This window comes from Trichomycterus rosablanca, chromosome 10, assembly GCF_030014385.1.
Source record: "Trichomycterus rosablanca isolate fTriRos1 chromosome 10, fTriRos1.hap1, whole genome shotgun sequence".
NCBI classification, from domain to species: domain Eukaryota; kingdom Metazoa; phylum Chordata; class Actinopteri; order Siluriformes; family Trichomycteridae; genus Trichomycterus; species Trichomycterus rosablanca.
In genome coordinates, this window is record NC_085997.1 from 15,404,807 (window position 1) to 15,430,215 (window position 25,409).

The 25,409-nt window shown below is 37.8% G+C and overlaps 1 protein-coding gene across 1 annotated transcript in view; it reads left to right on the forward strand.

Moving 5' to 3' along the window:
* The window catches only part of epas1a (endothelial PAS domain protein 1a), a 36,662-nt gene extending 13,573 nt beyond the window's left edge, over positions 1–23,089 (forward strand). The window contains exons 3-15 of the mRNA XM_063002863.1: positions 3,557–3,708; positions 3,797–3,881; positions 5,125–5,243; positions 5,526–5,728; positions 8,068–8,174; positions 12,900–13,047; positions 16,092–16,294; positions 17,545–17,711; positions 17,869–17,982; positions 18,623–18,982; positions 19,077–19,191; positions 19,301–19,462; positions 22,647–23,089. Of these exons, the coding sequence (XP_062858933.1) occupies positions 3,557–3,708; positions 3,797–3,881; positions 5,125–5,243; positions 5,526–5,728; positions 8,068–8,174; positions 12,900–13,047; positions 16,092–16,294; positions 17,545–17,711; positions 17,869–17,982; positions 18,623–18,982; positions 19,077–19,191; positions 19,301–19,462; positions 22,647–22,798 (2,087 nt within the window). The 3' untranslated portion in view covers positions 22,799–23,089. The remainder of the gene's footprint in view (positions 1–3,556; positions 3,709–3,796; positions 3,882–5,124; positions 5,244–5,525; positions 5,729–8,067; positions 8,175–12,899; positions 13,048–16,091; positions 16,295–17,544; positions 17,712–17,868; positions 17,983–18,622; positions 18,983–19,076; positions 19,192–19,300; positions 19,463–22,646) is intronic.
* Positions 23,090–25,409: the final 2,320 nt, after the last annotated feature.

The following is a 25,409-nucleotide window of genomic DNA, read 5'->3' on the forward strand; positions in this document are numbered from 1 at the left end:
TAAGTTTAAATATAGAATTAACACATCATTTCAAAACAAGTGCTAATTGTCTTCCAATAATTTTCCATATACCTAAAATGCAATAATTTCTTATTGTTTTTATCTTTAAAAATAAAATACGGTCCTGTTTTTATTAAAATGTAAAAATGCTAACTGTGATTCAAAATATGTGATTTACTGTACGATTCAGCAATGTGTGACTTAATATCACACCTTTATGGCTAAATATAGTTGGAGTAGAGTAGTTGTTTTATAAGTAGGTTATAGGTCACAATCGTGTTTCTAAATCTTGTGTGTGTGTGTGCCGTTCCCACTTTAGACTAGGAGACATACTCTGTGACAGAATAAGATTGTAATCTTGGGAACATAGACAAAGAATGCTGCTGGTTTGCTATGTTCACCAGTGCTTACACTATGTGTGTGTATGTGTGTGTGTGCATGCATGTGTTTGTATAAGATGTTAGCTCGCTTCATTATGAAACCAGAGAGATAAGACATGTTCAGCATCATTAACATTTTATTACATAACATTGTCTTTTTTGATTTACATTTTTGGTTTTTGAGGTATTAACTACACTAGTTTAATGCTTCCCTGAAAACAAATTCATTGATTCATTTAAACACATTTTTTTAACCTACGCAACTTTTAAATATCTCGCTTTTCACCCAGCAAATAAGCTCTGGACTTAGCAACCCTTAAGTTCCTGAAGCCCTTCATCTTAAAAAGAAATAAATGGGGTGTGTTCGAAAAACCTAATGTGCTCTCTACATAGACGCATTTTACGTCATCCTACACACGCTCCCGAGAAGAAGTTCAAATTCTCAGATGCTGTAAAATGCTGTCTAGTAAGGTACCTTAAATTTGAACAGTATTTTGACTGAATAATTAGGGAGCATCCGATACTTCCTTAGCGGTGAATGCACTCCCAGCATTCGATGCAGCACAACTTTTCTCACAAAAAACATTACAAATATGGTGACGAATGCGGGGCAACGTAATTTTCAAATGTAAATAAATTCTCATTGACTTTTAATTTGTATCAGGGTATATGTAGGCAGTAGACAGCAAGGCAGCTCAGTAGGTTTTCAAACAGATCCAAGAACACATCCTAAACAGAGTTCCTGATTTTGGCAGAGCCCCATTCATTTATACTTACTCATACCCAGGGACAATTAAGAGTGAATAATATACAAACCTCATGTCCAAAAAATGGGACATTTTGTAAAATGTCATAAAAAGAACAATCTATATTTGTTAATTCTCTTAAGTCATTATTTAGCTGACAAACATAGAAATAAGATGTTTTACTGATCATCTTGATTCTATTTTGTTACTTTATTCTATTCAACCCAGTTCAAAAAAGTTTGGTACAAAGGTATAATCTGTACAAGCAATGTGGCACACCACTGTGTTCCAAACCTCATGAGAGAATTGCCACCAAGTTCAAAAAGAACATTTCTCAATGAAAGATAAAAATTTTGTCTTTCACCATCTACTGTCCATAATATTGTAAAAAGATTCAGGGAATCTGGAGAGATCTTAGTCCATGTAGGGCAAAAACCAGAAAGCGTAATGCTACTGTGATTAATATAGCCACATGGGCTTGGAGTTGCTTCAGAAAACCATTGCCACTTCACATAGTCCACCTTTACATCAAGAACTAATACCTGGTACTCTTGTTTTATACAGAAATGAGTTTTCTAGGCCAGGCTCCTCTCAGATGGACCAAAAGACAATGGAACATATACTTTATAATTGTATATGCTTCTTAATCTCTCTGTGCCGTAGAGAGTAAGCCTAGCTGGACATCAAGTATCAAGCAGTATTAATAGTGCACAGACTTTCACATGCTGCTGGGCTAAAAGTAAAAGTAGAGCTTAAGCCTCTGTTTGTAGAAAACTCTGAATGCATAGAGGAAATTACAATGTCCCTGTTGGGTCAGAGAGCCCATGCTTAGCCTTCAGGTGACTCCCAGCCCCTAAGGGAAGGAAGTGCTTATCATGGGGAAGCAGATTGCCGCCTCCCAGCGTGAAGCCTGGCTTAAATTATTTTCCTCAAGATCTTCAGATTTCTCAATGGCATTGTGTATCAAGGGCTCCTCCTGACGCTGATGGTTGATCTGTGTCGTGTTTTCATTCTTATAGAGCTGATTATTATGACAACAAGATGAGGCTAGCCTAGTTTTAACCCGAGCGCAGACTGTTTTGTTCATTTTTACTGGCTGCAAAGCATAATTTTTGTCTCAAAACCACAAACTTCACCAGAAGGAGAGACTGCAGTTAACACTAAAGTTTGCACTGCTGCAGAACTGCAACTTGGCAAACTCATTACTACAGTTAAGCAAGCCGAGCCTTATGCAAATTAGTAATGTGACACAAATAACAGAGCAGTCTGTCATGTGATGGTCTTGGGTCTATTTATCTTAAAAAATTAAATATACACTAATCAGCCATAACATTAAAACCACCTACTTGTTTCTACACTCACTGTCCATTTTATCAGCTCCACTTACCATATAAAAGCACTTTGTAGTTCTACAATTACTGACTGTAGTTCATCTGTTGCTCTACATACCTTTTTAGCCTGCTTTCACCCTGTTCTTCAATGGTCAGGACCCCCACATGACCACCACACCATATTATTTAGGTGGTGTATGATTCTCAGCACTGCAGTGACAATGACATGGTGGTGGTGTGTTAGTGTGTGTTGTGCTGGTATGAGTGGATCAGACACAGCAGTGCTGCTGGAGTTTTTACATGAAGTGTCTACTCACTGTCCACTCTATTAGACACTCCTACCTAGTTGGTCCACATTGTAGATGTAAAGTCAGAGACGATCGCTAGACCTTTATCAGTGGTCACAGGACGCTACCCATGGGGCGCTGTTGGCTGGATATTTTTGGTTGGTGGACTATTCTCAGTCCAGCAGTGACAGTGAGGTATTTAAAAAAACTCCATCAGCATTGCTGTGTCTTATCCACTCATACCAGCACAACACACACTAACACACCACCACCATGTCAGTGTCACTGCAGTGCTGAGAATGATCCACCACCCAAATAATACCTACTCTGTGGTGGTCCTGGGAGAGTCCTGACCATTGAAGAACAGTGTGAAAGGAGGCTAACAAAGCATGCAGAGAAACAGATGGACCACAGTTAGTAATTGTAGAACTACAAAGTGCTTCTATATGGTAAGTGGAGCTGATAAAATGGACAGTGAGTGTAGAAACAAGGAGGTGGTTTTAATGTTATGGCTGATCAGTGTATCAATGCAGTTACAATGAAGTACAGGCAATATTTTTTTAATGAAGATTGTATTAAAAAATGTCTGATATTTTTTCTTTTCTACTTTAAATGTGTACTTTCCTTATTTGTATTTAAATTATACATGTGGTGGGTATAAAGCATTTATGACTTAAAAGTAAGAGGTGAAGCTTCACCAATTTGTCTCAAGATATTCAGACTAAGACAAAAGTTGTCTATCACAGAAATACATGTACACATACTGTAAGACATCACTGAAACTCATCTTTCTCTGTTTGATATGTGTGCAGATTATATAAGAAGACCGCCTAAAGAAGAAAAAGACACTGAGATGGACTTGTTGTATCTACAGTCTCTGCAGGGCTTTATTTCTGTAGTAACCTCAGATGGGTACATGATCTTTCTCTCAGAGAACATCAATAAAATCATGGGTCTCACACAGGTGAGTGAGCTTTCGTGCTGTCTCTCATGTTTTTATTATTCTTTAAGTCTCTAACCTGAACCTACTGTTTAAATAAAATTTTTACCAGGTGGAGTTAACAGGACACAGTATCTTTGATTTCACACACCCTTGTGATCACGACGAGATCCGAGAAAACCTCAGTGTCAAAGCAGGTGTGTGAGAAAAAGTTTATCTTTTTTATTTTTGTCGTAGTCTAACTGTATAAATGATAGCAATGGTGTGAGAATGTTATTAGCACTTAACACATACACAGTGAAGATGGCTTAATTCCTAACATCTTAATATGTTTTAGACATTTTTTTAATAGGGCTCATCTTCTGAGAGAATTTGGCCATTTTTGGACGGCAGAGGGGGCCTGGAGGCACAGATGATTGATGAGTTTCTTCTGTCATCTGTGCATTTTTGTTGTTCAGCTCTTACGTTTGGCAAACCTGCTTTTTGTAATGCCGGGCTTGGTCCAGTTTCATCTCTCTCTGGGAACTCGCCTGGTGTCATAGCTCCTGGTGAGCGAATGCCATATAAATCCATGGATTTATAGTTGGGTCAGAGGGCTGCTTATTTACTGATGTCTCCGGCTTGTGTTAAGGGTTGTTTAGTGGCTTTTTAACCACAGTATTGTTCTACATTGGTCAAGCGTTTTGTGCTTGGGTTCATCTTTCATTCTTGCAGGTGCAAGGCTTCACCTTGTAATTCACAAGGTGCAACCCACCCCATTACATTTTATGTATTCTTTTAGTGTTTTTTAGTGCTTGTATAGTAGTAGTTGTAGTAATTTCAGTTTTGGTGCACAAAGATTATACAACCTCATCTCATTTGACTGATGTCTTGTTCCCATTAGAATTTTAAGCTTAAACACCCAAACAGACCATGTTTACTTCTAGGTCTAGTGAAAACATTGGTTGATTGGGTTAAGCTGTGGGAAAAAAAGTAAATGAAATAAATTTTGCAAACAAGCATCTGTAGCAGAGTGGATTGTCATCCTTATACGCTTCTGAAAGTGTTGGGAAATGGGTTTATGGTGAATGGAATGTTTTGGATCATTATTTTGTTGTTGCCAGCCTTTTTTCAGCCAACTGTATTCATTTTTAGTGCGATCCATTCTTCCGCTCACAGGTGCAATATTTCACTAGCAGCCCCACAAGCTGAAAGCATAAAATATCCATTACTATGCTTAGTGGAGTCCAAGTTTTAGGTTTAATTGATAAAATATGTAATCAAGCCTGATTTTTTGCATACAACTGGACATACATACATAATTTGTTACCAAAGTAATGTCCATCCAGGGATGGAACAGAATCCATAAGTATTAATATTTCTTTTTTTCAACCCATTATTCCAAACATACCTGAAGGCTTTGTTTTTTAATTATTTCAATAATTTTTCAATTTTTTTCAGGGCCGTTGTATGGTAAAAAGCATAAGGAGTTAAATACAGAGAGGGAGTTCTTCATGAGAATGAAGTGCACTGTCACCAGCAAAGGACGTAATGTCAACCTTAAATCAGCCGGCTGGAAGGTAGGTACTTATTGTATATATTGCCTATTGTATATGTCTTAGTTAGATGTGTATTATTGTATGTGTTGTATTTTATATGAAAATAGTTTTGCATATAAAAATGCCGACACAATTTCTCTTCGAGTAGCAAAGTCTGAAGCAATCATCTAAACATACGTAATACATAATGAACCTTGATTACATAACATCTCATTATTTGGTCATTGTTTCATTGTTTTAGTTATGATCCATCAATACTGGAGTTGTGTCTTATTCTGTGTGTGTGTGTGTGTGTGTTTTAAGGTGCTGCACTGCACAGGGCATCTCAAGGTGTACACCAGCTGTCCCCTTCATGTTTTATGTGGCTTTGCCGAGCCCCCTCTCACTTGCATGGTGATGTTGTGTGAGCCCATCACTCATCCATCCAACGTGGAAACACCACTTGACAGCATGACCTTCATAAGCAGACACAGCATGGACCTTAAGTTTATCTACTGTGATGAGAGGCATGTAGCACACTCATAATGTATTTATTATATTATTATATTATATTATTATAATATTATTTATGATGTTATTAATAGTGCATTGTTGTATCCAGATGTTGAAAGAAACATGTAGGTGTATATCACTGTTAATGTTATGTTTACACAGATTCACTAATGATGGAAAAAAAAGACTTTTTAATTTAGTAGCATTGTATGTACTTCATTGGTGCCCCATGTGAGGCTTACTACTTTCATTATTAGTATATACGTATATAGTATATAGTATATATATACACTACACATATCCGCGAATTTGTATGGCAGCATTTACTAAGCAATAAGAAAAAGTGATTTGGATCGATTGTATTTAGACTGAGCTCATCTTTGGCAGGCGTGTGGGGCCAGCAGCTGCTTCTTACATAACAAACATAGAGGACTAACCAAATAGGGGTGAAACTGAAAAAAAAAAAATCTATCAGCTCATTAAATGTAAGGCTCTGAGTGGTGATTTGTTGTGATGTGAGAGCAATCCAGCCTGCACTTCAACTAAACAGTAACATCATCTGACAAAGAATATATAAATAAAGTAATTATTTATTACCTCACACTCAACACCCCTATCCCATCAAAGGAGCTAAAGTCATTAGAAGGAAACCTCTGTGAGTCCTGTAGCTTGTATTAATAAGTTATCATTACGTTATTTTCATTATTGTTGGTTGTTAGCATTAGAAAGTTTTAAAAGGACAACTAACACTAAGAACAAAGCAATTTTAAGGGTACATTAACAACATAATTAGGGTGTTGATCATTGACATCAATAGTGTGTTGATTAACAGCCAGTTGTAGGTTTTCTTTCATCATTTTAGTGTGCTAACATAGACACTTGTAAGTATATAAACAGGAATGATCAATAGCACTGCTGAGATTCTGGCTCAAGTGTTCAAATTCTCAATAGACTGCTGAGCAACCGAAAGCCACAATAAAGATTTTTAAATAGTTTAAAAAAGTCCTTAATTGTTTAGTGAGAAAGAAGTTTACATTAACTTTAAGCAGTACCAGTTTGTCTATGCTGGCAATATGTTTTTTAGGCTTTATTTTAGGATGGTTGTCTACATTTTCATGGATTTTTTTTAAGTCAGACTGTCAGAAGCTAGGCTGCAGCAGCCCTAATACCTAATACCACATTTCTTAAACACAGAAAATCAGATGTCTGGTTGAAATAAGTGCACACCGCATTACATCAGATACACCTACCATATACAGTGATGGGAAACATATTTAACCACACCTTCAATACTTGTTTCCCATCACTGGATATGTGTTATTCAAATGAAGATACATTTTGCTTTGCTCTGCATTCATGGTGCTGTAATACTCATGAGTAAAACACAGGTGTTTTCCAGTTCTGTCTCATGTCTTCTTACTGGCACTGGCACATTATGCATGCAGTGACATTTTCTTCTAATCAAAATTGACTGCCGATATATTTAAACTCAATCACTACTCAGTTGAGAATAGTATATTAATCAAAAACATTCATGTAATAGTCTTGTGATCAGAAACTGACAATCATGGACATTAAAAACTACTGATACATCTACAAAAATTAACCCAACTGTATGTGTTTATTTAAGTCGTAAGAGTAAACCGAATTTAAAAACTTGAATTAATGTACTGTGCCACAGTCAGTAGACTCTGTATTCTATACCTAAAAAGTGCACTTGTATCATAGAAATACTTGGTAAAATGACAAATTAGTGTATAGCCATCTCTCAATACTTCCACAATCATAGCCTAATTGGTAGAGCTTTGGGCTATCAACTGAAAGGTTAAGAGTTCGATTCCTGGCTCTGCCATGCTGCCACTGTTGGGCCCTTGAACAAGACCCTTAACCCTCTCTGCTCCAGAGGCGTAGTACAATGACTGACCCTGCACTCAGACCTTAGCTTCCAAACAAGCTGGGATATGTGAAGAAAGAATTTTGTTGTACTGTACACGTGTATGTGTATATATGACAAATAAAGGCATTCTTCTTATTTGCTGATTGCATTATTTGCATGTTTGCCATTAGTAATTAAATAGGACTTTTTTATTTTTTGGACATATTCTGCATACTAGGTCAAAAGTGACTACATGTATATATATATAGAAATGTATAATAAATACCTAATTTCTGTTAAATGTTTCATTTCACAAAAGAATTGTGGACTACACACTGGCTTTAGGAGTGCCACCTTTTTATTTCACCACCATTCAACGTCAGTCACGTTCCCAATCAAGGGAAGACTGTATATTTAAATAATCTACACTAAAATAAAATGAGACGGTTTTACTTAAATATACGTTGTGTTTTTCAGTGTTAGAAATCTAATGGGATACACAACAGAGGACTTGGTTGGGCGTTCAGCATATGACTTCTACCATGCACTGGATTCAGACAACATGACCAAATGCCACCAAAACTGTGAGTACTTACTTCATTTTTTTCTTACATTAGCTGATTACAGTGGCTAACTTTGACAGTTGATCTTTATCTATTCTTAAAAACATATCTGGAAGGCTTGTTTTTTTAATGCCCATAATAGTTATGACGTGTCCTAAAATTACTTGAAAAACCTTAGCTTAATTTAAATTATGGCTTTATATTAATTGTAACTGTTGAGATATTTTTATGATTTTATGAGTTTAACCTTACATTGCTAAGCCACTTCCCATGCAGACACTGACTGAAGGAAGCAGATGTCCAGCTTGGACCCAGGAATTGTTGAGTTATTTATAAACTCAATGGTTATTGCATTGCACTGTTTATTTGCCTAGCAGATGCCACAGTGCAAATGTTCCACTTCAGCCAAATACCATTTCATGTTTACATGAGATGTTTTATGGCTTTGCTGGTCAGGTCAGTCATGGACAAAATAAATGTGCACTGTCAGAAACCCTGGTTCTGTTCTGATTAGCCATCACTTAACTGAGTGTTGTTCTTAAAAGAAAGCATTTTGGTCATGAACAGGATTATTAGGACACTATTATATATGACAGTGTGTAACAGCAAATCTTAATGTATATGGTGAGCATTAAATAGCATCATGTGACCGCTGACCTGTCCACATTTCCAGGAAAGACTCTATCTGACCAACTTCAGACTGGATGGCACATATAATTCATACATAATAAATCATTTAAAAACTTCCCATATTTAAAAATGTGATTGTAATCCACCTGGCTTATCCTGATTGTGTATTCTCCTCTTTATGGTGCGCTGTACATTTTCAATAGAAGACAGGTGTGGACTGCAGCAACCGTACTGTTGTATCCGTGCAGAAAGAGGCCTGGTCTTGTCTTTCTAGAAAATACTTTCCAGGAAAAGATTTTACCTTGAAGGCAGCACATTTCTCTCTAAAATCCTAATATATGTCTGTGTCAGTGATGTGTTCACACATCTGCTAGCTTCCCATGCTGTGAACACTGATGCACCCCTCATACCATGAAAGATGTTGGCTTGTGCTACTGTCACAGATAACATCCATCTAGATTCACAGTCTGATTGGTCTTATTGTGTTTGGCAGGGAGAATTTAAAATTATGTGAACACATCTGACCACACATTTCCACTGTGTTTTGGCCCACCTAAGATTAGCATGAGCCCAGAGAACTTATGAGCGCTGTTTCTGCGTAGATTTAATGTAACGTAAAATAGAATGTATTTCTTGATGTAGAGGTTGACTGTGTTAATGGCAACGGTTTTCCAAAGTACTTTAATTAGCGCAGCGGTAAAACACACTAGCACACTGAGCTGACATTTCGAACTCGTCGGTTTGAAACTCAGCTCTGCCGTCTGGCAGACTGGGTGCCTACATGAACAACGATTGGCTGTTGTTCATACAGGGTGGGAGCAAGACGGGAATTTCTCATAGCTGATGCAATTACGACCTCTGCTGGCTGATTGTTAGTGCCTGCACAGAGTCGAGGGATAATGCGTTGATCAGGGTGTAGCTCTCTCAATGCTGATTTGCAAATGAACTCACCTTCCCACACATGAACACATGATGGTTGTATGAAAAGGGAACGTTTGCTAATTAAAAGTTTTAATAATGTTTATGAATTAAATTGAATATATTGTGTTATGTTATAATGATTATATTACGATGGCATGCTTGCTATGCTGCTGATTGTTGGACCTGATTATGTATAGGGACCACAATGGAAATAAGTCTATGGACTTTTTGTGTTATCCCTGACTGTTTCAGTTTTTTATAGGAGGTATTGTATCTATTTATAAAATATGAAATGGTTCAATAAAATCAAATCAAATCAAATCAAACCTTGTGCAGGTGAAAAGATGCAGTCGGCTACTGCACACGTGTTCGGAGGGGGGCGTGTGTCAATTTTGGCTCTCCTCAACCAGGGCAGGGATCAGCATCGGTAGAGAGGAAGCATATTGCAATTGGGTAATTGGATACGCTAGAAGTCGGGAGAAAAAGCTTTAAATAAATTTGATTGTCCATGTTATTATATTGTGTTGTTGTCAGTTTATATTTATGAGCGATAATTGTGGTTTAATAGGTAATGGCTAAGCTTGTATGTTTTAATGCAATTACCCATGCAAAAACCCTTTGCCATCTATGTTACCACACAAAATTCATTTCAGTGCTAAATATATCTATTAAGAGGCTGATCAATTATCAAATCCATCCTAGCCAACATGTTTGATGTGAGTTCTTACTTTGGTGAACTTTCTTATACTGATGCATACTGATGTAACCTCATGCCGTCACTGTCTGGTGGATGTGTGTGTGTGTGTTTATGTGTGTGTGTGTGTGTGGGGGGGGGGGGTTCACAGGTTGACAGAAAGTGTACACTTCAAAGCATTTCCTGTGCCTCAGCTGTCACAGGCACTCTTTTGGTTTTTGAATATTCCCATCCGTGGTGTGGCAGTTTATCTATTTTTGTATCTGCAACTGGTTTTCTGAGTGGCCACCTGCGTTGCTTACAGTGTTTCTATGTATGTTGTTTTTTCTATAAGTCTTTTCTATACTTGAGTCCTGCTTCAGTCTGCAGCTTTGGTTTTGTTTTGTTTATCAGTTTAACAGTTTGTATTATTTTGTTCCTTTAGTTATTGTCCTTTACTTTGTTTTCTGGTTAAGTCTCTAGCAATTGGGAACTGAAAGGTTACACCTGGTGTCTCTGTCACAGAGCACTTCCCACTCCGTGACAGTTGGCAGTGTCATGTGGCTGAGAATCCTCATGTCCTGTGACTGTTTAGTAATATCTCAGTTTTAAGTTTGCCAAGTCAGATAAAACTAAGTGTTTAAATCTGAATTCTACCTGCTAAGCAGACTTTGAAGTGAACTGCACTTTGACACACTTTCTTGAGACTGTCAGCACAATGCAGAATGGTTTCACATCTCTATGGTTTCTGTGCTTTTCCCACACAGTCCAGACTATGAATCTTTGTTCATTTTACTTCTCAGCTGAACTCAACTGAAATTCAAAGATACATGCATGCATGTACATAGAGCTGTATAAGCTGTGCTGTGTGTGGTTAAATCCACTAAAGTGTGGCTAAATGTCTTTAAGTTATTTTTAAATAATAAGTAAAAGAGCATTTGCTAGTTGCTACATTATTGTGAACCACAAATGACTCCTGCTTTTAACACCAAGCATGAAAGATGAATGATGTGCAATGTTCACTTCATGCACTTAAGGAATTACAAACATCCTTGGTTTATACTCATGAGCTGACAAAGCCCGAGACTGATTGCATGATTAATATGATGATGACTGGCATCTGATGGCATAAAGTCAAGTCAAGTCAACTTTATTTATATAGCGCTTTTTACAATAGACATTGTCACAAAGCAACTTTACAAAATCCAGGACCAATAGATACAAAAACCCCTGTTGAGCAAGCCGAGGGCGACTGTGGCAAGGAAAAACTCCCAGAAAATTACAGGAAGAAACCTTGAGAGGAACCAGACTCAGCAGGGCCCATCCTTCTTGGGTGGTCTGGAGGAAACTTTAAATAAATACATGATTTACACAAAGCATATGAACACAGAATTAAATGAACTAAAAGTTATAACTGCATAAAGCATAGTGGATGCTCAAAACTTCAGATCTTTAGACAGTTACTCTTAAAGATTTGTACATGTGTATCGCAATAGCCTACTAAAATAATAAAATACTAGTAAATTAATAATATTAATAATAAAAATAATAAACAGTGCCACAAATGGCACAACAGTTTGGGAAAGCTGTGAATAATCCAACATCTTAAGCCTTAAATTCTGGTAGGACTGATAACAGTGGCGAGTTCTCTAAGACTGCAAGGGAAGCTCAGCTTCCCCTAAAATGTCAAAAATTAAATGGTCAAATATGTACAGTTGTGTTAACATTTCATTGACTACAAATGCGTTAGAACACGTTCATCTTGAAGACGAGTTTGTTCAGAATCAGCTACTTATCACAAATCGACTGACTCGAACTTCTCATACATTCCCGCAGCATCAATGCATTTGCCCGTAAAAGCTGAGCATCTATTCACTTCAGTGGGACTGCATGGAAAGGTTTTTTTCATTGCTTCGAAACTCGCCGGTCATTGGATAAATGCCGCGATTTTGTCCCGCCCCCGGATGCTGAGCGTCTCTGGGGGTGAATGGAGCTGTGGGCGGGTCTGGACGCTGAGCTTCTGCAAGATGATTGGAGGATCAGTCAAAAGGCTGAATCCCGTTTTGATTGACAGCTATTTTGAGATCTACACCTTCACTCAATCACCAGGACCTTCAGTCCCATCGCGGATTTTGCGAGTGAAGTCGAAAGACGAACTGCAACCCATTTCAGGCCAATTTCTTGAAAAGGAATGGAGGGCAGAATTTATGTATAAATAAATTGACAAATTTTATGATGTAAGCCGACAATGAGCTTCCCCTCTTTGAAAGACCAGCAGCCGCCATTTTTTTTTTTTTACTACTTTTGTAAAGGCAGACTGCATGGCTAGGTGCTGTATTTTATATACCTGGTGTGTGGCCAGTATGTATGTATGACTTATGTCTTATAAATGTATGTAATCTTCTGACTTCAGTTGCATTTAATCCAATATTTATTACATTGGATGGACTGTATGAAATCCCTTGTATTGAGTGTGTTAATAAATCTTAGTTGACCATATAAATGGTATCTACTGTGTTCAGTGTGTGCCAAGGGCCAAGTGGTGAGCGGTCTCTATCGAATGCTGGCTAAACACGGAGGCTATGTGTGGATAAAGACACAGAGCACAGTCATCTACAACACCCGGAACTCTCAGCCACAGTGCATTGTGTCCATTAATTATGTCTTAAGGTGAGTGTGACGTTAATGGCATGTTAATACTTCAGCATCATAATACTCATACTCATGTTGTCTGATCAGTCTCCATTCTGCTAGTGTTTGTTAACTTAAGAGAATATAAGTGGAATATCATTATAATTATTTCTACTGTATATAAAACATATAGACAGTCATTTCAATATGTTTATCTGGACAGAGAAAAGAAGACTCATGGAAACATATGAATCAAATAATTTTAAAATTTGTAACACCACAAATCTAAACACTATAACAGTAAATGTGCAACATTTAAGCTATAAATTACAAATAGATTCTATACCTTAATGTTTGTATTTTACTCAGGTACTGGTTATCTGGCTTTGTATTACCTGTGCTGCAATAGTGGCACAAAGTCTAAGAGAACAAATTGTATTTGTTTTTTAAATTAAATTGCAAACAACTTACTAAAGCATTAGAAGATCCCTGAAGATATTAGTCACCTTTATCCAGAAGTCCAATATAGTATAATTGATCATTTTTCTTTTAGGTAGAATAGATGACCCTGTGGATTAAATTCACCTTTTATTAATGTTGGTTGTTGTGTGCTTTCCCACTGCATAAAACATTTAGTTGTTTTATGCTAGTCTTTATCTATTCAGGGTGAAGTTACTGTTACCTGTCATGCATTACAAGAGATATAGCTAGAGTATGAACTGATACCAACTACATTAGGAGAAATATGAATGAATGCTTAAATCTTACAGCCCCAAACAATTGCTTTTAAATTTTAAGTTTTAAGCAAGCAGGTTAAGCTATGTCAAATATACAGTGCCTTGCAAAAGTATTCGGCCCCCTTGAACTTTTCAACCTTTTGCCACATTTCAGGCTTCAAACATAACGATATGAAATTGTAATTTTTTGTGAAGAATCAACAACAAGTGGGACACAATCGTGAAGTGGAACGAAATTTATTGGATATTTTAAACTTTTTTTAGAAATAAAAAACTGAAAAGTGGGGCGTGCAATATTATTCGGCCCCCTTGCGTTAATACTTTGTAGCGCCACCTTTTGCTGCGATTACAGCTGCAAGTCGCTTGGGGTATGTCTCTATCAGTTTTGCACATCGAGAGACAGAAATTTTTGCCCATTCTTCCTTGCAAAACAGCTCGAGCTCAGTGAGGTTGGATGGAGAGCGTTTGTGAACAGCAGTTTTCAGCTCTTTCCACAGATTCTCGATGGGATTCAGGTCTGGACTTTGACTTGGCCATTCTAACACCTGGATACGTTTATTTGTGAACCATTCCATTGTAGATTTTGCTTTATGTTTTGGATCATTGTCTTGTTGGAAGATAAATCTCCGTCCCAGTCTCAGGTCTTTTGCAGACTGCAACAGGTTTTCTTCCAGAATGGTCCTGTATTTGGCTCCATCCATCTTCCCATCAATTTTAACCATCTTCCCTGTCCCTGCTGAAGAAAAGCAGGCCCAAACCATGATGCTGCCACCACCATGTTTGACAGTGGGGATGGTGTGTTCAGGGTGATGAGCTGTGTTGCTTTTACGCCAAACATAACGTTTTGCATTGTGGCCAAAAAGTTCGATTTTGGTTTCATCTGACCAGAGCACCTTCTTCCACATGTTTGGTGTGTCTCCCAGGTGACTTTTTATGGATATCTTTGAGAAATGGCTTTCTTCTTGCCACTCTTCCATAAAGGCCAAATTTGTGCAGTGTACGACTGATTGTGTCCTATGGACAGAGTCTCCCACCTCAGCTGTAGATCTCTGCAGTTCATTCAGAGTGATCATGGGCCTCTTGGCTGCATCTCTGATCAGTCTTCTCCTTGTTTGAGCTGAAAGTTTAGAGGGACGGCCGGGTCTTGGTAGATTTGCAGTGGTCTGATACTCCTTCCATTTCAATATGATCGCTTGCACAGTGCTCCTTGAGATGTTTAAAGCTTGGGAAATCTTTTTGTATCCAAATCCGTCTTTAAACTTCTCCACAACAGTATCTCGGACCTGCCTGGTGTGTTCCTTGGTCTTCATGATGCTCTCTGCGCTTTAAACAGAACTCTGAGACTATCACAGAGCAGGTGCATTTATACGGAGACTTGATTAAGCACAGGTGGATTCTATTTATCACCATCAGTCATTTAGGTCAACATTGGATCATTCAGAGATCCTCACTGAACTTCTGGAGTGAGTTTGCTGCACTGAAAGTAAAGGGGCCGAATAATATTGCACGCCCCACTTTTTAGTTTTTTATTTCTAAAAAAAGTTTAAAATATCCAATAAATTTCGTTCCACTTCACGATTGTGTCCCACTTGTTGTTGATTCTTCACAAAAAATTACAATTTCATATCGTTATGTTTGAAGCCTGAAATGTGGCAAAAGGTTGAAAAGTTCAAGGGGGCCGAATACTTTTGCAAGGCACTGTATGTACTAGTTGTAGTAAACAAATAGATAAAACAGTGTATCTGTATGAATTCTGTAGGATCTGTAGGATTACAGTAGAAAATACTGTATTATATTACTCTGTTTAACTACAAAAACGTTAATGCAGCAAGACAACAATCCAAAATGTAATGATGAACTGGCAGAATTATTGTATAAATCTGGCAGATTTAGGACAGGTATGTCCTGATGAATTGAGGATAAAATGTGTCAATTGAAAAATAACTAGGAGGATTTGCAAAAGGTGTCTTTTTCTAAAATTATCCAACACCCCATATCACCTATATAAAAAAAGTACCTGTACCTTTAAATAATAACTGGTTGCACCACATTGGAATTGGAATTGGAATTTTCACATTGCTTTGGAGAAAAGACTTTAACTATGCAACTGAAAACTTTTCAAAACAGTTTAAATATGAATTTGCTTTTGTGTTTTGGATTATTATACTGCTGCATAACTAGGTCCCTGTTGGTACAATGTTTTTACAGTTGGTTACAACACTTCCTTTGTTTGTCATGGTTTTCCTGTGAAATATTTTTTTACACAATTGTAAACTGTAAATTAACTGGACTAATTAACTGCCACTACCATCTTAAACAGCCTTTTTAAATCCTCGTGTATTTCAGTGATGTTGAAGAGAAGTCTGTTGCATTCTCCATGGATCAGATGGAGGCGCTGTTCAAACCTTGCAAAATGCTGGATACCTGTAAGCCTCTCTGCTCGGGCTCAGAACCCACGAACATGCTCATCACTAAGCTCAAGGAGGAACCTGAGGAGTATCCACAGCTTGTGCCCACACCATCAGATGCCATCCCTGCCCTGGACTTTGGTCAGAATGCCACCCACTGCTACCTATATCCTCATAACTTCTGTCTGTACTCTTACCCAACCTTTGACAGCATGTCCACTCCTCTTCTGCATGCATGAACTCATTTAACGTTCTTAATAGTCATCGTTTTCTACGTCAGAACCAGAACACACACGCACACAGTGCCAGTTTTATGCTTTGCAAAACAGCAGCCTTTGTAAAATTGCATGATTGTAGCTTGGCTTTGCAGTAGGGTACGCATTATGAGAACATAGATTTTATTTTTCTGTTCCAAAGAAAAAACATTAATGCCATACATACATTGCACATGAATTATTTGTATTGATTAAAATACTGTTTTTATTTTTTAGAATAATAATGTGTTTCTCTCAGTTAATGTTTACATTGTGTGGACGATTTAGTTTATAATAGTGATGCTGTTTTGGGCAACTGATGCCAAATAAAGCTAAAAACAACTGGCTTTAAAGTGTTAAACAGTTAAGTCACAAATGAACAGTGGTCATTTTGTTACAGTATGATGCAGATACTGTTCAAAAGTTACTTTTTATGACTGTTTTTTTATCTCTTTAAAAAAAGGATGGCCCATCTAGTTTATTTATTTATTTATTTATTTATTTATTTATGCATGAGATGGCAATTCTAGAGCTTTGAATATCAGTGGATACATGATACTTATGTGATACATACCCTTTTAAAGACTAAGAGTCAGGCTCTCTGCTAGCATCTTTTGTCAAGTTAAGCGAAACATCACAGGTATTTATGACCTGTGTCGTTGTATCAGTTAATATTTAACCTCTTTACAACATAAAATGCAGTCGTGAATAACACTAAAAAACATTTCAGTCTATTTTTATCCCCAATACTGTTAGTGTGAGATCAGTGCATCACTATTTATGATTTGCCTTTGTTGATCAGTCTAGTTCATAGATATAGTAATTATTCTATTATTATAAAGTATTCCATGTTATTAAAACTAATTCATTATCTTTTGTTTATTAAGATCACACTTTGTGAGAGTGTATATTGTATTCACATTTAACAAACAGTATTTCCTTTTCAAACTTACACACTTTTTTATTCCTACAATAATATTGCATGAAACTACCACACTAAGAGCTTATACTGCAGCTATGGAAAGATTTTACTCTATTTCATCTCTGTATTGATTCCTAGACATGTATGAACCATGTTTTAGGCGGCTTTAGGTTTCGCTTTAGGCCTCATCCATGTCCTACGCTTTGCATTCACAGAAAGTGCAGAGTTTGAAAATCCATCTGCCTTCTACAAGTTTCCGAGCCAGTCTGTGGTCAGTAATCTGTGGGAAATTGAGTCTCCAATGCGAAGTAGTCACAGCAGCCTAAATACAATTTCCTCCAGCTCAACAACAACCCTGAGCAACACCAGCAGCTGCTCCACAGTAAGTTGCCTCTACATATTTTGCTTCATATAAATGATGTTTGATATTGTGTTGTTTATCACAGTGGATAAACTGAAAGAATTTGATTAAATTCTTTAAAATGATTTAGACTCTCTTAAGATATTTTATAATTATGGTATGTTCTTGTGCTATATAGCCGGACAGTGCTGGAGGAACCTACTATGGAGATGCAGAAGCTGAGCTGAAGTTTGAGCTGACAGAAAGGCTGTTTGCCCAGAACACTAATCACAAGAGTCCAACTGAATCAGAGGTCAGTCCTTTGCAAAATGTTTATAAAGAAGTTTACCAATTCTCATAATCCACCTGGAGCTAAATAACACTCACAAGCTGCAGATGATTGTTAATGTTGTTAAGAAAAACTGACACCTCAAGCATCTGCACTTCCGTGCCCCCTCTGTTGGCCAAAATGGTGATGCAGAGGGACACGACCCTTAACGTGGCATAGTGACAAACTACTTGAGCAGCTGAGCCACACTGGACAAATAGCTCGTAAATTTGGAAATACTGGGCCCTCAGGTGGTGTAGCAGTAAAACACGCAGGCACACCAGAGCTGACATCTCAAACTTGTCGTTTCGATTCTTATCTCTGCTATCTGGCAGACTGGGCGCCTACATGAACAACGATTGGCTGTTGCTCATACAGGGTGGGAGCAGGACATGGATTGCTCATAACTGGTGCAATTCCGACCTTTTTGACAGATTGGCGTCCTGTTTGGGGTGTGTTACTGCATTGCACCCGGTGGTTAAAGGGAAATCATGACCAGGTTAGGGTTGTAATAAAAAAAAAGGAACTAAAATAGAAATGAAATATGTTTCTGTAGTGGCTGATGCTTGCATAGATCTGAACTTCATAGTGTTAATGCAAACTCGATTTGTGTCATTGCCTGCAGTGTGACTTCAGTGATCTGGACCTGGAGACGCTGGCTCCCTACATCCCTATGGACGGTGAGGACTTCCAACTAATTCCCGTTGGTCAGGAGGAGTCTTTATCAGAGGCAGGTCCAAGTTTCTACACTCCACCACAGTATAACTTCAGCAGTGTGACAAGCCTTTTTCAGCCACTGGATCACTACCAGGCTAAAGATGACAACTGCTCCAGCTCCTTCCCTAACCCAACTCCTACCCTAGCTTCCTCTTACCAGGCTCATGCATCAGTCATGCATCCTGGTCAGAATGCACTGGGCAACTGTTTTAAACGCAAGAGACAGGATGAGTTTGGGCTCTCGTCCTCTTTCTCAAATATCTCTCAGGTAAGGTTTAATGGAATTCTACATACACCAGTTTAAATCTATCAGGAATAGTATAAACATTTTAGCATTAATCTGTGCTGTTGGGTGTTATCAGGAGGAAATATCTCACAGTGAGTCCATGAAGGACATCTGGAAACGAGCGAAGACAGTGAGCACTGATTGTTGTATGACTTTTACTAGAAAGCCTCCTGATCCCAGAGTGCTTGAAGGTACATCAAGTACACCTACCAGTTTCTTAAATATTTGTTGTCATCTTGTTTTTTTTTCTTCTTTTTTTATTAATAAATAGTTGTAGAAATTGTTTTACTTTTTTCTTAGACACCTTCTCTAGTGGGCAAGGAGGGGTATATTCTCAACCCAGCCATGGTCGGCCTCCTCCAGATCAGCGGAGGTCAGGAGAGCTCAAACAGCCTCTTAGTGAGCGTTTTTGCTCTCTGCCATACAATCAATATGGCATGCTACCTTCCACCAAACAATCAGGTAAGTCTCTCACCTATCTATCTATCTATGGTGAACACATTTCCATTTTTATTACAGACATTTTAAAACACAATTTGCAGGAATGTTCTTGGTTCTTGGTGTTTTCGGTTCCATATACATTGATAAGCCAAAGCATTGGGACCACCCACCTAGACATAGACCCCTCAAGACTTCTACAGGAATCCTGTGGTGTCTGGTACTAGAACATTACAAACAGGTCCTTTAACTTATATATGTTGTGGGGTGGCTCAGTTTACAGGGCAGCCTGGTGCCATCTCTTTTGCTGGTAAACAATCCGCACATGTACAGCCATCAGGACAGGTTTTGATGCCTGCATGCCTACTTTAGGTGCATCTGACAGTGGACAGGAGTTAGCATGGGTACTTTGACTGGCTTGTAACTATGCAGTTCCTTACACTGAAGGGTTTAATGCACTGGTTTTGTGACACATTCACCTTATCACCAGTATTAAAATGATCTGCAGTTTGGGTCACAGTAGCTTTTCTGTTAATTCGTGCCAGATGCCATAGCACTTATGACCTCTGGCATCAATGTGTCTTGACCATCTGTTAGTAGCCCTTGCTGTTTTATTTAAGTTGTCTGGTCATAACGATTTGGCTCTTATCAGAGTCGCTCATGTCACGTACGGGCTAAGGCAAGACAATGTGGCGGACACACATGCAGAGATGCAGACAAACTAAGAATTTATTAGTAACAAAAGCTAATCACAAGAGCTAGAAACATAGCTAGTAACGAGAGCTAAACACAAGAGCTACAAACATAGCTAGTAACGATAACTAGACACAAGAGCTAGTAACATAGCTAGTAACGATAACTAGACACAAGAGCTAGTAACATAGCTAGTAACGAGAACTAGACACAAGAGCTAGTAACATAGCTAGTAACGAGAACTAAACACAAGAGCTAGTAACATAGCTAGTAACGAGAACTAAACACAAGAGCTAGTAACATAGCTAGTAACGAGAACTAAACACAAGAGCTAGCAACATAGCTAGTAACGAGAGCTAAACACAAGAGCTAGTAACATAGCTAGTAACGAGAGCTAAACACAAGAGCTACAAACATAGCTAGTAATGAGAGCTAAACACAAGAGCTAGTAACATAGCTAGTAACGAGAACTAAACACAAAAGCTAGGAACATAGCTAGTAACGAGAACTAAACACAAAAGCTAGGAACATAGCTAGTAACGAGAACTAAACACAAGAGCTAGTAACATAGCTAGTAACGAGAACTAAACACAAAAGCTAGGAACATAGCTAGTAACGAGAGCTAGACACAAGAGCTAGTAACATAGCTAGTAACGAGAACTAAACACAAGAGCTAGCAACATAGCTAGTAACGAGAACTAAACACAAGAGCTAGTAACATAGCTAGTAACGAGAGCTAGACACAAGAGCTAGTAACATAGCTAGTAACGAGAACTAAACACAAGAGCTAGTAACATAGCTAGTAACGAGAGCTAAACACAAGAGCTAGTAACATAGCTAGTAACGAGAACTAAACCCAAGAGCTAGTAACATAGCTAGTAATGAGAACTAAACACAAAAGCTTGGAACATGACTAAACAAGAGCTAGGAACATGACTAAACAAGCGCTAGGAACATGACTAAACAAGCGCTAGGAACATGACTTAACAAGCGCTAGGAACATGACTAAACAAGCGCTAGGAACATGACTTAACAAGCGCTAGGAACATGACTTAACAAGCGCTAGGAACATGACTTAACAAGCGCTAGGAACATGACTAAACAAGCGCTAGGAACATGACTTAACAAGCGCTAGGAACATGACTTAACAAGCGCTAGGAACATGACTTAACAAGCGCTAGGAACAAAAGACCAATAGTCCCCAACTGTGTGCTCCAGCGCACCTCTTAAATAGAGGGCAGCTGGAGCTAATTAGTCCCAGAGAACCAATCAGTGTAGGGTGTGGCAGGAGACAGCGTGTGCTCCCAGTGAGAGAGGGGTGTGGCACATGGGCACACTGGAGCACACAAAGGTTCCAAATGTGACAGCTCAGGTCTTTACGCCTAATCATACTGTACCTGCTGCAATCAAAACATATGTTCTTGAGTATTGAACATCAGCCCAACATTTAATATATTCTTAGGTGTGACATGCACAAATGTTATAAAACAGGCATTGCAATGCACATTTTTGGGGGGTGGTCCTAATGTTTTGGCTGATCTGTGTATGGCATTAGTTATAATTTATTATTATTATTCATTACATGCACAGAAACACAACTACATTGAAGCTAAACTCAGGAGAAAGTGGGAGTTAAGAGGGAATGATGTCAGACACTTGCATCATACAAATAATTGGAACTGGAGCCAGTCACTAGGATTTGTCTCTGAACCACATCATGTCTAATTTGTGTAAAATTATAAAAATCAGTGTCCATTGTCACACAACGCTTTGTCTCACTCTTTCTCTGTTTAACTTGCCACTGTTTCTTATTCTTCTCAACAAATCATCGTGACGCCCTCATGCCTTGTAAAAAGACCACATACAAAAACCTCGTTTGTCTCTCAACTGCACATTTCAAACACTGTAAATAAATAATACACTCATATACTAATATAGTAAGGAATAAAACAATTATTTACAGTAATATAGGGAAAGTAGTTGTACTCTCCCCGAAAAAGGCACCACATGAAAACATGTCAGTAAGTAGACTACTCTAAGGGCAACATTTCAAATTGTTGTGAATGAGTGAGTGAATGGGTGGGTGGAATGGCACCATGTCCATGGTGGGTTACTGGCTTGCCCTGAAATAAACCCTACTGGGACATTAATTTTGAGCAAGCAATTTTACTACAAAATTAGAGCCTGACCTCACCTTCTGAGACTGTTGTAGATGCAAGGGGGAGGAGAGCATATTAACAGCCAAAATGTGTAATATGATGTGCAACAAGCTTTTACTCGTACTTTTGGCCATATAGTGTATAGTGACTGAAGGTGAGGATTAAATCTGTGTATTCAGGATCCTCGTGTCCAAGTTTGCATACTGCATTTTTTATTTACTATATTTAAAGTATAGAAATAACCTTTTTAAAGGTCAAAATCACGCAAGTATAGTGTAGTGGTTAATTGTCCTTTTCTAAGTCATCCCATTCATAGACATAAAGCACATCTTAATACTTATGTTTCTCTCTTTTAGGGGTGACGAGTCGACTGCTAGATGCATCATTTCACCCATACTTCCTGACTAAGCTGACACAGTACGATTGTGATGTGAACGTGCCTTTGCAGGGAAATCTACACCTACTGCAAGGCAACGATCTGCTCAGAGCACTAGACCAGGCTACATAAAGTGAATAGAGCTGCACTCAGTCTTGTCTTTTTCAGCTCATTCTGTGCCTAATTACATCATGCCTATTATAATGGTTGCCTCTTTTATTACGTACATGATTACTGTGCCAGGAAACAGCCATAACTCAACACAACTCTTTCAGCCCTCAAGATACACATATTGCTACTTATGAGACCTATATATGCATTTTATTTGCTAATTACTTATTACTATTATAGTTAATTATGTATATTAGTTCTGTGGTGCATATAGTGCTCATATTTAGCCATACTGTGTTAAGAATAATTTGTGCAAAGAAATGGTTCATCCATAAATAATAATTAAAAAAAGCAATCTTATTAAACCCAAATAATTTTTTTTTTATGTTTGCTTCCTTATTTTTGCAGTAAAGCAACAAGATAAATGTTTCTACCAAATAATAACCTGTTACCCAGACAGACTGGGCTTCATCTGTGTTAATTTAATTTTTGCTTAAATATGGCATAGATTGGTTTTAATGGTCTCATTTTTCCAGTCCTAGATCTGAATTTAACCATACTCTCAGGTCACTTTTGATGTAACAAAGAAAAAAAATGCAAACTTCATTTAAATTTCACCTGAAGTAAACAATGCTTAGATGGATCTAAACTAATTTGAATTTGAATCATTCATTTCCCCCCAGTCTCAAACAACAGTGATGCCAAATGTATAAATTTGTTTACATCATACAAAGCAACTTATTAGGTTGTGCATGGCTATCTGGCTATCTATTCAAATAGCGTTAAATAAACCCATGTTTTCATTGACCAGTACAAAGATAACGATATATTTGCAGCTGGTGGCATCATGTATTAAATTGTTAAATTTATTAGATTATTTTATTAGATTTATTAAGTTCTTCTTTATTAGATTATTCTTTTACTAGATTCTTTACAACCCCCGTCAACTTAAACCAACACTGGCGCTGATTTAATAATGTTTGCGTCTAAAACACATACAAAGCCTAGCCTTTTTTATTTAGTAAAAAAAGGTTACCAGTATAACAACACATATAATTAAACATCCAAAATATATTATCTGAGAAAGCAAGATTAAGATTTTTGTCTGCTCATTTGTTATTTGTTTGTGAGCATTGTCATTTACACCAGGGGTTTTTAACCTTTTTGGACATGCGTGTGCCGACCTTGCACTTGCCTCCCCCCTCCAACCTAAACCTCTCGCAACCGAAGACATTACTTCACAGAGCCAAGTAGAAGCAAAAGCACATCAGTTGCTAAGTTTGCTAGTTCAGGATACTCTGCTTTGACTGACAGAAAACTAAGGGGAGCTAACCTTTAGCTCCATGGGTAGAACGAGTCTGACTTGGCTACCGCTTTGTGGTAATAGCCAATTTAATTAAGCCTCCGACCAGTAAGGACATCGAGGCACACAAAATGTTCTGTAGTAGCTGGTGTTTATTTGAAACAGCAGCATTCATTAATAACAGTAAAAACAGAAACTCAGAGTGTGCCCAAGCTTCGTTTCATACGAATTGACTCCTGATTCACTTACAGTGATATTGTGAACAGAGCATCTCCCGCTATACACCTCTCTTAAAGACACACACACACCCATGTCCTATAACAGCAGTCAATGTTTTTGTCACCGATTTATCTTTACTGTTAACCCTATTTTTAAGTTTTGCTAGCCAACGGTCCTTTTTTGAGACTTAACTGGATAACATTAAGTGTGTGTGTGTTTGTGGTCAGTGAGACTAATCAAATAGGTCTGCTGTGGGTGAAAAATAAATTGCTTTAGTTTTAAAAGTAAAAAAAAAATTCGTAATGGGGGGCCCCACAGGTTAAAAACCCCTGATATTTGTAAATACATTGCAACATGATCAATACATTAAAAACTAATGTGTTAGACTGGACACCCAATTAGTACTTTATATTCTAGATTACTTAACCAGCATGTCCTTGCCCATTTGCATTCTGGATTCATAATGACCCGAACCGCACTTCTGTACCATAGGCCTATTATTCCTATACACGAATATGTGTGTGCGGCAGGCAGAAATCAGGGCTGTTGTAGTTTTGTCTGTAATCCTCTTCACCAATATCACTGCAGTATCTGCAGATCTTTTAAGCTAATAGGTAGACTTTCTAATGTAAACATGTGCAGTAGAATAAGTTAGTAGGTGGATTTGATCAGTGCCTTGGTACCTAATCTTTTCTACTCTGCAGTAAACATAGAGTAGGATTTATAGCTATTGCATTGTTATTATAGCATAATGTTAGATGTGTATTTACTTTTATATTGTGATTTATGCATATGCACTATAAATGACATGCATGTAATATTACAGAGCATTTAATGAAAGGATTTCTAAAACTTTCTATTTTAAAAGGGGAAATACACAGACATACAGAAACATACCGAAACAATGACATTAAGTAGCGGTAATGTAGTTTCTGTTCCACTCCATGTAGCAGCTTGAGAGGCTTTGTTCATAAAACATTTTTATTTAACAAGTGAATTTTGTTACAAATGCATAATTTAAAGCTCTAGTATGTATTTTTCAGTTGTTCATTGCCTTGGAAATCCTACAATATTCATTATTGATGCTTCATTCTAAGGCACCATTTATCT